Below are 13,515 nucleotides of genomic sequence, written 5' to 3' on the forward strand. Positions count from 1 at the left end.
TTCCACTTGCCCAATTCTAATTTTTAAGGAGTTGTTTCTTCTTTTAGATTTTGTACCTTCTTTTCCATTTGGCCAATTCTACTTTTTAAGGACTTGTATTCTACAGCTAGTTTTTGTCCTTCATTTTCCAAGCTATTGACTCTCTTGCATACCTCTCATTTCTTTTCCCAATTTTTCTTCTACCTGTCCTATTTGACTTTTAAAATCCTTCTTGAGCTCTTCCAGGAAGGCTTTTTAGGCTTGAGATCAGTTCATATTCACCTTTGAGGTTTCGTATGTGAGTATATTAACAATGTTGTCCTCTTCTGAATGTGTGCCTTGATCTTCCCTTTCCCCAAAATAGGAATCTATGGTTATTTTTCATTTCTGCTTTTTGTTCATGTGTTTGCCTGTTATCTGACTTTTTACATTAAAAAAAAAACTGTTGAGTTCTCCTACTGGATCGAAGGTGGCATTTATCCAAGCTTCTTTTCCTGCTCACCAGATGTTTGGCTCCTGGTTGCCCGGAGCCTTGCTCAGTGAATATAATGTACAGATGTTTTGCTGCTGGTGGATTTCTGTTAGTCTTGAGCTTCCTTTCTGGAGTTGTGCTTCCTAGAGTTGTGTTGAGGTACCAGGTGATTTCACTGCTGGAGGACACTTTTGCCCGTGGTCGTTTTCTGAGCTAGTGTCTACCAGTTCTGCTTCCTGTATTGAGGCTCTCAGGGGTTCTGGAGTTGGCACTTGCCTGTTCCACCAACCTGTGTCTCAGGATCTCCCCCTGGTATGCTGAGGTGGGGCTTGCCACTGGCTTGCTGTAATGCCTCCAATCTCTCACTGCTCCCTCCCCCAGAGCAATAAAGACCTTTTCTGTTAATCCCCCAAGCTTCCTGGGGTACAAGACTGCTGTGCTCTGCCTTTTTGCTGGCTCAGTGTTTTTCCCGGGACAATATTTTCTGGACTTTCACAAGTCAGTGAGGAAGGGTGAGAGCCAATGGAACCAAAAGCAGACATTTTAAACACTGATCTTATAGACCACACAATTAGAATGGTAACTGAGGTAAATAATAATGAAAAGATACAGTCCTAAATGGAGACAAGAATGATTGGCTTAAGAATGATTAAGTTAAGGGGGCAGCTAGGTGGTGCAGTGGATAGAGCACCAGCCCTGAAGTCAGGAGGACCTGAGTTCAAATCCAGCCTCAGACCAAGCACTTGACACTTGACACTTACTAACTGTATGACCCTGGGCAAGTGACTTAACTCCAATTGTCTAAAAAAAAAATAAATAAAAATTTTAAATGATTAAGTCAAAATCCAAAGTTATAAAGAGAAGAATAAATTCTGTCAAGGATAATTGCGATAACAATACAACATGCAAAAATATACAAGATGAAGCTACAACAGTTGTTAGTGGCAAATTTATTTTCCTGAAGGCTTAAAAGAGAAGATGAGCTTACAAAATTTGACCACTAGATGGTAGCAAAGACTGATTATTCATGATGTGATGGCCCTGTAGATGTACCTGGAAGCCACCACCTTCAGGTTGATTGCAGATTCCAGTATTTATGACCACATACAAATTACTTAACTTTCTGGAGTTTCAATTTCCTCATCTGCTAAACTGGAGTAATAAGACTTACACTATTTCATAGAGTTATGGTGAGCGAAGTTATGGTAAATTCGTTGTTGTTGTTGTGTCATTTTCAGTCATGGCCAACTCTCCATCACCCCATTTGGTGTTTTCTTGGCAAAGATAGAGGAGTGGTTTGCTATTTCCTTCTCTAGCTCATTTTACGTGAGGAAACTGAAGCAAAAAGGGTTAATTGACTTGCCCAGGTTCACATAGCTAGGAAGTATCTGAGGCCAGATTTGAACTCAGGTCTTCCTGACTCTAAATTCAGCATTCTATCCACTGCACCACCCACCTGGTAAATGCAACTGGATCTGTAATCTTGTAGATAGTGGTATTCCCTTCTGGGGGCTTGAATAACAATGCATGCAGACCTTTCTATCCTACCAAATTCTTATTTATGTGCTCCCCTAAATGCTCTGTAGAGCATCTACATGTCATGATGAGTTATAGCACTAATACATATGGCTGGTTTTGCCTAAGTACTCTTACATCTGGAATATGTTCCATCCTCACTTCCACCCTTCAGAATTCCCAGATTTCTTCAAAGCACAGTCCACCAATAAACATTTATTCAGCACCAACTATGTGTCGGGCACTGTACCAAGCAATGAGGATGCACAGAAATACAAAAGACAAATGCAACAACATAAACAACAATGTACAAGTAAGATATATATGGGATAAATTGGATAATCAGCCACGGGGAGGCATTAGAATTAAGGGAGATCAGGAAAGACCTCATGTAGAAGGTAGGATTTTAGCTGGGACTTAAAGGAAATCAGGAAATCTAGGAGGTGAAGATGAAGAAAAAGAAGAGTGTTCTATACATGGGGGAGAGCCAGTAAAAATGCTCGAAGTCAAGAGACAGAATGTCTCGTTCAAGGAAAAGCAAGCAGGCCTGTGTCAGGGGAAGGAAAGGGGGAAGGATATGTAACATGTAAGGAGACTGGAAAAGTGGAGGGATTGGGAGGGGGCATAAGTTATTCTCAGGCTTTGAACACCAGAGGATTTAATCCTTGATCTTAGAAGTAACAGGGAGCCACTAAAGTTTACTGAATTGAGAAGGGGAGATGGGGGAGGTAGAGGTGATATAGTCAGACGTACACTTTAGGAAGATCACTTTGGCAACTGCACGGAGTGTGGACTAGTGTGGGAAAATCTTACCTGATCCCTCTCTTCCTCCTAAATGTCCTTCGTACGTACTTTGTCCTTACTTTCTTATGTGTGTGTGTTATTTCCTCCATCCACTCCTCTCTTAAATATAGGTTGCTTGAGGGTAAGAACTATTTTTTTTCATGGGTATGCCTTAATAAATGTATTTTGAACTTAATTAAATTGGGAAATGGAATGATAAGACAGAAAGAGCTCTGACCTGGGAATCAGAAGCAATTTGAATGGGGATTTGTATTATTCACATTAGTCATGAGGACAGAACTATAGATAGTCACCAGGAATTTCCTGGTTTGGGAATTTAGAAATCCCACCGTTTTACCACTGCCTCCTCCCTATCTTTCTCTTCCTCCCCCACTGTTGTGCAGCTTCTCCAGAATAGAGACCAGTGTTTTTCCAAAGGACAGACTTTTGGTCAAATGGTGTGGAAAGATCTCCTTCCAAAATCCAGGTCTGATTTCATCTCTTCCGTGAAGCCTTCTTCCTACCACCACCCCATCACATCAGCCAATATGCTGACTTAGTCTTCAAGTGGCATAGATTTAGTTCTTGAAGGAATTTTAGAGACCAGGAGTCCATTTTACAAGTGATGAACCCAAGCCCCAGAAACATTGTGTGATTTTCTTAGAGTCACACAGGCTAGTAAGTTGAACCTGAGGCAAGATTTGAAGACTTTCTGACTCCACGTACAGCAATTTATCTACTGATCCTAACCAAATCAACATGCATTTATTGAGCACCTACTAAAACATTGTGCTAAGGGGATTCTGGGAATACAAAGAAAGGCAAAAAAATCCCCTCCTCTGAAGGAACTGCTTAGTATTTATTAATTTAATGTTCTAAGATTTTTTCCCTCTAATTCTTTCATTTGTATGCAAGTCACTCATTCCACAAAAGGATGTGGTTTGACATAATGGAATCATAGCACTATAGAACCTTCAGCAAGTCACTTCCTCTCTTGCGGTCTCAGTTTCTTAATCTGTAAAATGATGGGATCAAACTAAACAGTATAACATAACCTTCCGGCTCTAATATTAGATGATTCTAAGGATCTGTTAAACTATTGAGCTGAGTCTTAAAGCACCAACCTGTTCCTTCCCCAGGGACTATTTTCTCAAGCAAAATAAGCAAATGGAGGGAAAAGAAGAAAAGTGACACTTGTAGTTTTTCTTCACGATTGCCCTATGTAGAAAGCATTCACTATTAATACCTACATGTTAGAAATGAGGAAGCAGGAACGTAGAAAAGTTAAATGACCTCCCTGCAGTCACACAGCTGCTAAGTATCAGGCTCAGATCTCCTAACTCTAAGCGTACTGTTTTGTTTTTTGTTTGCTTGTTTTGGTTTTTGCTGTTTCCCCCATAAAACTATTCTGCTAGTTAGAGCACTACAAAGGGGTAAGAATTAGAGGGACGGTTACTGTCACCAAGAATAGGAAACGAGTACCAAGGACAGGAAATCAGTCTCCTATTTCTCAGTACTTATTTGTTCAAGACATGTTTTCTGACTGACTGATGCCCACCCCACTGAATTAGAGACCAGACAGTATTTCTAAGAGGCCTTTCAGAAAGGACCCCAAAATGGGCATTTTCCTAAACAACTCACACAAGACAGGCACTGCTTTCATTCTCCTAGTTGATCCGCCAAAAACAAGGAGACAGTCAAATTTTGTGAAATCATAAATATGGCTGAAAAGAAAAATTCTGATAATACCGCAATTCCTAGCCTTGGTCATTGTGAAGTCTCAGCTCTCGCTTCCCACAGCAAATGTAAAATCTGAGGAAGGCCACATGAGGGCACCAGAGGCCTTCCCTGTTGGAACACTTGTAGGTTAGGCACAAACAGTCAAATCTGATTTAATCGTGAGGGGTTATTTGTCTTGGGATCCTAGAATCCGAGCTAAATCCCTAGCTAGCTGCCCCTTGGGCCTCCCACTGTCAAGCACCAGGGCCAGTTCAGGAAATTCAAACCCACTGAAGCCAAACATGGCTGGGGCAGTTCATCTGCTGTCTGGAAAATAAATAAATAAATAGATGAAATTCATCTCACCAAGTATACCAAGTGCCAACAATGTCACTTTATATAATTTTTGCTTCCCATCCATGCCCCACTCCCATCAACCTAAAAAGTAGAGGGCACATTGACTGTAGAGAAAGTTTACCCAAGGTTTCACTGAAAGATTCATGGGCTTTACAGTATTTGCACAATCCATTCATTCATTCCACATGTATTTACTGAGCGGCTATGGTGTGTGCAACAGCCCCCACTTAGATCCTATGGAAAGATGTAGAGAAAATACGGCCCCTGCACTCTGAGAACTTACAATATAGACAAGACCTATATTCACAGAGTGAAGTGATATGAGGCAGTACAAAAGAAGTGGACAAAAAATTAAATGCTAGTGCTTGAGCACCTCAGGGGTTCCTGTTCATGCATTCTCTAGGTATAAGTTGTGTACTGATTATATTAGATGGTCTCTGTGGTCCCTTCCAACTCCAAGATTCTATGATTCTGGGAAGAGTTATTAGAGTGTGAAGATCACTGTAAGCAGCAGTTGTCAGGGCAAGCTTTCCTGAAGGAATTAGGACTTGCACCTGGTCTTGAGGACGTTAGGGATTCTAAGAATCAAAGGTGAGGAGGGAGCGTATTCCAGGCCCAGGAGACACTTATTGTCTCCGTTAAGGTTCCGCATCTGGTTCCAAGGACTCCAGAGCCTGAGAATTCAAATAAACAATTTCTTTAATAAAAAATATATATATATCTGACAACCCCCAGCTCACAGCAATCTAAAAGGAGATTTTTTTTAAAAAAAATAGTCCAGAGAAGTAAAAACAAGTAAAAGCCATAGTCAAGGAGATTAAATAATAGCTATCTGAAAGGAAGTTCCCTGAAGTGTCAAGAATGTTCTGCCAAAATCTTGAAACTGTTTTTATATCCTTCTTACCCAAAAGGCCCACATCTGGGTCCCAAATCAACTTACCTGGGGGTAAATTGACTCAAACTGCCCCAACTCCATTGCTTCTTGGTTTTCACACACATACACACATGCGTGTGCACACACACACACACCCCTGCTGATATTATGGTAGCTTCCCTAGTTCTACTAGCATCGTCGCCCACAACACCGTACAAAAATCAGAGGTGAGAAATGGAATGCCAGGTCTGAGGAATGGTAAGCAGGCCCAGACGTGCAGTGAGTGAAAGGGAATAACGTGAAATAAATGTAGAAGAATCTTCTGCAGTCAGGTTGGGAAGGACTTTAGATACCAATATGAAGAGTTTGCATTTTTTCCTGAGGTGATAGGGACCCACTAAAGCTAATGATACAATCAGACTTGTACTTTAGGCATTTTATTTTGGCAACTGTGTGGAATGTGGATTGGAGAAGAGATAGATTGGAAGGTGAGTGTCCAGTTAGGAAGGAGACTATTGTGATAGTACAGGTGAGAAGTGATGAGGGCCTCAAACGGGATGGCAGCTGTAAGAGTAGATAAAAGATGAAAGAAATGTTGAGGAGGCAGAAGCTGCAAAACTTGACAACCAATGGATATGGGTAGTAAGAGACAGGGGAGGATCAAGGATAATGTCAAGATTTTGAACCTCAGGGATTGGAGAGATGTTATTGCCCTCAACAGAAATAGGGAAGTTTGGAAGGAGGGGGGGATTCCCCAGCCCCACCCCAATACCAGTATGAATAAAAATCTAATACCAAGAAATGGCAAATATTCCTCAGGGCACTGCACAGAAACTTGGGCAGCCTGTGGGGCAGGCTTACTCTCTGCAGGTTCCTGGCAAAGGCAGGTACACTAATACAGACTCACATGAAATAATGGGATGATAGCAAATAGGAGTGCTAAGCCAGTGTAGAAAGAGGAAGTATTTACAAAACTGTGCATTCCCTCACAATGCCTCTTGCATCTGGCCCCTCATTTCCATTCTCATGCCTAGTAACTCTTTTTCACCACCTCATTGCTAATGCAATTGTCTCCTAACTGGCCTCCCTGCCTACACAAGGCTGCTAGAATAATTCAGTGCATACTTCCTATAAAATTAACCTCAACCCCACCTCATCCACTGACCGGAAGCTTCCAGTGGTCCTCTACAGTCTTCAGGGTCAATTTCAAGCACTCCTAGCCTGACATTCAAAGCCTTCTCTTCTGGCCCCTTCGCCCTTTCCCAGTTTTTACTGTTCACCACCCTTCTCCATGAACCTCAGCTAACTGAATTACACAGCTCACTTACTGACATGTTCGTGGACATTCCTTTCATGCATACGTTGGAGTAGATGGGTATTATCCAACTCTGAAATTCTGTGATTTCTGAGCTGTGATTCAGTCAGACAATTAGCATTTTTTTTTTTAGGCAATTGGGGTTAAGTGACTTGCCCAGGGTCACACAACTAGTAAGTGTCAAGTGTTTGGCCTGAGGTCACATTTGAACTCAGGTCCTCCTGGCTTCAGGGCAGGTGCTCTATCCGCTGCGCCACCTCGCTGCCCCTAACATTTCTTATTAAGTCTCTTCAGGCGTAGAGTCCCTCTAGTCCATGGGCTCTTAACCGTTTTGTGTCTTGTGTCACGGATTCCTTCTGAAGTCTGCCAAAGCCTAGTTGCCCTTCCTCAAAATAATGTTTTTAAATGAATAAAATAAAATACATTGGATTACAAAGGAACCCAATTGTGCTGAAATAGAATTACCAAATGGGATTTCCCTCCCCCAGGGGAAGATCCCCTAATCTTAGTCCAAACCAAACTTGAGAGAGAACCCCCTTATAACACACATAACAATTGGTTATTTAACAAAAAAAAAAAAGACCTCCACTGAAGGAATCCATTATTTCCCTGGGCAGTCCATTCCACTTTGGGACAGTTCTAATTATTATAAAACTCTTCTGAACATCAAGGTGAAATCTGTCTTTTGAAGATTTACAGAACAAGTATCTCTTTCTCTTCCACATGACAACCCTTCAGATGTTCAATGCCAACTATCATGCCCTCCTCAACCTACCACTTAGTCTTCTGTCCTCCAGGCTACACATCCCTAGCTGCTTCCATCAAACCTCAAAGGGCCTGGTCTCCATTCCCACAGAATCACATAATTTCAGAGTTTGAAATGACCTCAGAGGATCACCTAGTCCCACTGATACATGAAAAAGAACTACTCCTCTTTTGATTTTGCCTTATCACTTCCTTTCTCGGCACTATGCCTCTATTAATACAACCTTCATAGACTTTTGGTCTGCCCTGCCATATTGTTGGCTCATATTTAGTCTATTGTACGCTAAAATTCCAAGGTCTTATTTACATAGGCTACTTTCTAATCAGGTCTTCCTAATCCCATCTTTGTGAACTTGACTTTTTGAACCCAGTTGTGGAACTTCACATTTATTCCTATCAAATGATATCTTCTAAGAGTCAGCCTGTGTTTCTAGCTTATAGAGACCTTTTGAGATTCTAAATATGCACTGCACTAACTATCCCTCCCAAGTTCTTGTCATCTGCAAGTATGAAAAGCATGCTGTCTGTGCCTTCATCCAAGATGCTACTGGGGAAAGAAAATTAACAGCAAACAAGGCCAATTCCATATACATTTAGCTTGGCATTCAAAGCATTGTACAGTATGAACCCTACCTTCCTCTCCAGCCAGAACAATCTGCCAGCTCTCTTCCCCACACTGGCTTAGGCTTTTTTCAAATGGGAGTCTCCGTTCACATAAATCTCCTAGCCCAAAATGCTCTCCTGGAATAAAGAAACTGGGAAGCCTTTCTGGGCAGAGAAAGCACCCTTTATTAAGAGAAACAAAGGTGAGGTCTACAGTCTGTCCAGTATTCAGGGTTTGAGAACCTGAATAACAGAATTCACAGTTATTTATAGTTCTCTTGATTCACTTTTGGTGCAAGTAGGCTGGCTATGGTGTAAATGGTCAGCACCCTTTTACTCAAGCAGGCTTTTGGCTCAAGCAGGCCATGGTGTCTCAATACACAACTCTTTACATATGATGTTACAGTAAGTACAGTAAGTTTATTTTTATGGTGTTACAAGAAGCAAACCTTTTTACATTATAGGCTAGGTCCACCTTTTACCCAGTATATTTTAATATAAAAATGATTATAATTATATTCCTAAAATTAACTTAGCACAGGGATTTCCCTGGCACTACATCTTAGTTTCTGTTACACACACATGCTTTTACCTGGGACTATATTCTTACCATAAATCACAATTACCTCTTATCTGATTAAAATGATTGTAGTTGATAAAAGATTAGCAAGGCAATACAGAGCAAAGCCCTCAAGGCATTGATTATTGATTTTACATATTATACTCCTCATCCCATCTTTCTGTATAAATTCTACCCATCCTTCAAGATCCCTTTCAACTTAGATACCATCTCCTCCATTAAGTCTTCCCCTGAATATTCCTCACAAAACCCCTTCTCCCAGCCAAAAGAAATCTGTCCTTTCTCTGAATTCCTAAAGTACTTTGTAATTCTCAATGTAGTGTAATGGAGAAATCCTTGGTCTTGGTGTTAGAAAACCTGAGGACGCATAAAGAAGATGAGAGGCAAAGTGAAAAGACCTAAATTCAAGTTCTGTCTCAGCCAGTTACTCCCTATGTGATCTCGGACAAGTCGCTCTGAGATTCAGCTTCCTAGTTTATAAGAGGAGGGGGTTGAAGCTAAATCCCCAACTTTATCACCAACTCTAAATCTCTGATTCTGTGGTAAGTCTGAGTCCTGACCCTCATGTATACTAGCTGTAGATCTTGGCTAAATCCCTTAATCTCTCTGGGTCTTTCTTTCCTCATCTGCAAAATGAGAAAATCAAACTAGGTGGCCACTGAAATTTCTAGCTCTCAAGGTATATTACTCTTATTCTTATTCCCTTATACTCTGGCTTATATGTTAAGTATTGGTAGATATCTATCTACAAGATGGGCTTCTCAAGAAAAAGTTTCTTAGTTATCACATATACCCTAGCTGACAGGGGTGGGGAACTTGTGGCCTCGAGGCCACGTGTGGGCCTTTAGGTCCTCAAGAGAGGCCCTTTGAGGACCTAGAAGGCCACAGGGTCCCCACCCTTCCCCTAACCCCTCACACCAGGCCTAGCACATAGGAGACAGTTAATAATATTTTTTTCTTATTGAATTAATGAATTCTAATTACTGTGTGTAGAACATTATGCCAGGAATTAGAGAAAACACAAAGTTTAAGAAAGATATGATCTCTGTCCTCATGGAATTTAGTCCCTAAATGAATAAGAAACGTATACAGATAACTCTAATATGCTTAATTACAAGATAAATGCCCTTTGAGGCCAGCTGTGGTGGTGAAAGCCTGTAGTACCTGCTGCTGAGAAGGCAGAGGCCAATTTATTTCCTCCCAAACCAGCTTGGAGGGGGAGGAGGGCAGAAGGGGGAGTTGGGGGGGGGGGAGAACTGCGAATTTCACAAAAAGACAAAGGAGAAATGTAAACAGTTCCCTTTCCCCTTCCTCCAACCTCTGCCCTGCCCCCCACACCCTTCCGGACTGTGACAACCCCGCTCAAAATTACCAAACTACACACCTGTGAAGCAATCACTGAAGAAAAGAACGAATCATCTTCCACTGGCAACCATCCTGGAGCCCAAGCAGGGCACTCCTATAAATGTCAGGCCTGCCCCACTCACTCCATTCCTCTCTGTGAAGCAGACGGCTCTCCTCCAGTCTGCTCTGTGGTAAGTCAAGGACCTCGTTGATTTCCCTGAGTCAGGGAGGCCAGGGCTTCCACCGCCACCACCTCATAGCCCTTAGCTTGTGCATAGGCTACTTCCCATCTCCCACCCCAAGCCCAGGGGTACTTCCACCTCCTTCCTTTGCTACTTGGCATCCCCTTAACTCCCTCCAAACTCTTCTTAAAAGGCATTTCTTTCAGAGATCCCTCTCTGATTAACTCTCATTCCATCTTTTTGTATTTAATTTGGATAACATTCCTCTGAATCCTTTCTTAGCCAGTGTGAGTGACCTTAAGACTGAAGTCCTGTATATGTGTCTCTCCCTAATCCATCCCATCCCATCCCCTCTTAAGTTAGGCTGCAAGGGCAAAGGCTCATGGGCCTCCCTTTATGTAGTCACCCACCCTCCCTCCTTAACCCTCCTTGACCAGTGCACAGGGAGACAGATTCCAGCACCCCAACTCACTCTGCTGCTTCTCCATGCAGACTGACCCAAGGTCAACTAACACAATGGAAACCTGTTCATTGAAAAGTTCCCTGAAGATCTTTGTTGATGTCTTCCACAAATATTCTAAGATTTCTGGAAACCTAGATGCCCTGAACAGGAGGGAAATGAAGCAGCTGTTGAACAAGGAGATGCCACATTTCATCAAGGTGAGGTCTGGGAGCAAAAGTGCTGAGGTGGGGAGAAGTGGAGTAAAGAAAATGGCACAGCTTGGAAGTCCCAGGAGCTTCAGGGGACACCTTGGTTTGGGCCAGGACAACAACAGGGGCCTGAGTTCCTGAAGGATTGCCTCCTGAGGGTCATTATGACTCTAGAAGGCTATTGCTCTTTGAGTCCATGATGGGATGATCCAGGGATGCAGGAGACCAACTTCTTTGGCCCCATTTTTAAAAATCATCCCAAGAATCTTAGGGTCATAGATTTAGAGCTAGAAGAGACCTTAGAGATCATCCATCTCAACCTATCATACTTTACACCCCCACTTTACAGATGAGACAACTGAGGACAAAGAATAAAAATTACTTACTGAAGGTTTCACAGTCCTCTGGTAATAGAGCTTAGACATAAAGCCAACTCCTCTGACTCCAAATCCAGAGATCTTTCTACTACCCACAGCTGCCACTCTACACCAGTATTTTCCAGACCTTCCTTCTATGCCCCTATAACAGGAAAAGCCCCATTCCTGTTTCCCTCTCCTTCACATTCATCTCTCCCTCCCCTGCCCATATCCCCACTGTCAACAAGCAAGTGTTTTGACTCCACAGAACCAAAAGAAGGAAGGCAAAAAATAAAAAAGACTGGATATTGTGCCAGGGCAAAGTGAATCGATCCTAGTTAGGAAGATGAGACTGTGGCCCAAGGTTTGGGTGAGGCCCTTGGGTTCATTTTTTCTGCTAGGCAGTAATAGCAATAATATTATATAGCATTTTAAAGTTTGGAGTGTGCTTTTCATTTATTATCTCATCTGAGCCTTACAACCACCCTGGGAGGTAGGTGCTGCTACTATCATCATCCCCATTTTACAAATGAGGAAACCAAAGCTCTAAGAGATTAGATGAGCTGCCCATAGTTATATACTTAGCATGGGTCTGAGATAGGATTTGAACCCAGACTGACAGCTGGTTGCCTGCTGCATGGAGTGCCTGAAAACAGATTAAAATGCAATTGGGGAAAGTTTAACAAAATAAGTAAAAATAGAATACAACATAGATAATGTAAATTTGTGGTTTTCTAAGTTCATACATCAGAGATCCACTTCTATGTGAGCATGATACCACTAATGTAGCAGATACAGTACCACATATGGCACTGGGAAGGATCTGAGTTCAAATCCTGCCTCAGCCACTTCTCCTTAACCTAGGCATGTTATTTAATCTTTCTTAGCCTCAGTTTCCTCTTCTGTAAAATGAGACTAGTAATAGCACCTATGTCACAGGACCGATGTGACAATCAAATGAGACAACACAAGTCAAGTACTTAAACTGCTATATAAATGGTAGCTATCATCATTTAGTATTATCATACTTCCTTGGAAGCAAGTGTAGACCCCAAATCCACTGTATCACTAGCTGAGAAGCCTCTCTACATGGTTGACATTGCTATGCAATTTTAAGAACTTATTTAGCCATCAACCCTATCTCCAGTGCTGGTGTTATCATTACTGCACTATTATTTATAGAAGATGGGGAAGGGGCGAGCACATCTATACTGCCCACTAGTGATATAATGTTGTCATAGCCCTGGACTCTTAAGGGTACATCCTCACTAGTGTGGACAATCAGTATGGGGTTTTCCCAATGCCCTACAAGAGATCAGGATCATTGCCAGGAGTCCCAGGCTATGAATTTACCTTGCTCCTTACCACACATCTTCTAGTAACCAACATATCTCTTTCTTCCCTCTGTCCCAGAACTCCAAGGATCTGAAGGATGTCCAAAGTCTCTTTGAAGAACTGGACACAAATCTAGATTCTGATATTGACTTCAAGGAGTTCGCTGTGATGATAGCACGTGTGGTCATGGAAACCCATGAAAAGATGCATGAAAATGCACCTCCCGGGAAGCACCACGGGCCTGGCCTTGAAGGGCCTCACTGATGAGAGGCAAAATCTCCCTCTCCTTCGCACTCATCTTTCCCTCCCCTGCACGTAGCCCTCCCCCAACAATGAAGTGTTTCGACTCCATAGAGCCAAAAGAAGGAGGGCAAAAAATAATAGGGAAGGGGGTGCTGGGGTCCTGATGACAATTGGGGACAATAAAGTTTTTCTTTGAGTCATTGTTTCTTCTGGTTATTCATCTTTCCTCTTCCCCACCCCAACATCCCCAAGGCTCTGTCCATTAGGCAAACCTCACACTACTTATGCCTCACCATCCCCCTAAAACAGTGACTTGCCCCCTAAATCTATCCATCAGCTAATCCATTTATTGAGGAAGACAAAGATAGAAAAAGGTATCAGAATTAGTACCTACCTCCAGGGAGTTTACAATCTAGTTAGGTAGACTAGGTAACCATACAAG

The 13,515-nt window shown here is 42.2% G+C and overlaps 1 protein-coding gene across 1 annotated transcript; it reads left to right on the forward strand.

Moving 5' to 3' along the window:
- The first annotated feature begins 10,389 nt into the window (after positions 1 to 10,389).
- LOC110212143 (protein S100-A12) lies at positions 10,390 to 13,273 on the forward strand. The gene is made up of 3 exons (XM_020992026.2): positions 10,390 to 10,497; positions 10,981 to 11,148; positions 12,909 to 13,273. The coding sequence occupies exons 2-3, from the start codon at positions 11,005 to 11,007 to the stop codon at positions 13,092 to 13,094; spliced, it is 330 nt and encodes a 109-aa protein (XP_020847685.1). The 5' UTR covers positions 10,390 to 10,497; positions 10,981 to 11,004; the 3' UTR covers positions 13,095 to 13,273.
- Positions 13,274 to 13,515: the final 242 nt, after the last annotated feature.

Source organism: Phascolarctos cinereus, unplaced genomic scaffold, assembly GCF_003287225.1.
Source record: "Phascolarctos cinereus isolate Bilbo 61053 unplaced genomic scaffold, phaCin_HiC Scaffold_5;HRSCAF=322, whole genome shotgun sequence".
In the NCBI taxonomy this organism is placed as follows: domain Eukaryota; kingdom Metazoa; phylum Chordata; class Mammalia; order Diprotodontia; family Phascolarctidae; genus Phascolarctos; species Phascolarctos cinereus.

Coding starts and splice junctions, on each gene's coding strand:
- LOC110212143 (XM_020992026.2), top strand. CDS start 11,005: ATGGAAACCTGTTCATTGAAAAGTTCCCTGAAGATCTTTGTTGATGTC. Junction 11,149..12,908: donor AGATGCCACATTTCATCAAG/GTGAGGTCTGGG, acceptor CCTCTGTCCCAG/AACTCCAAGGATCTGAAGGA.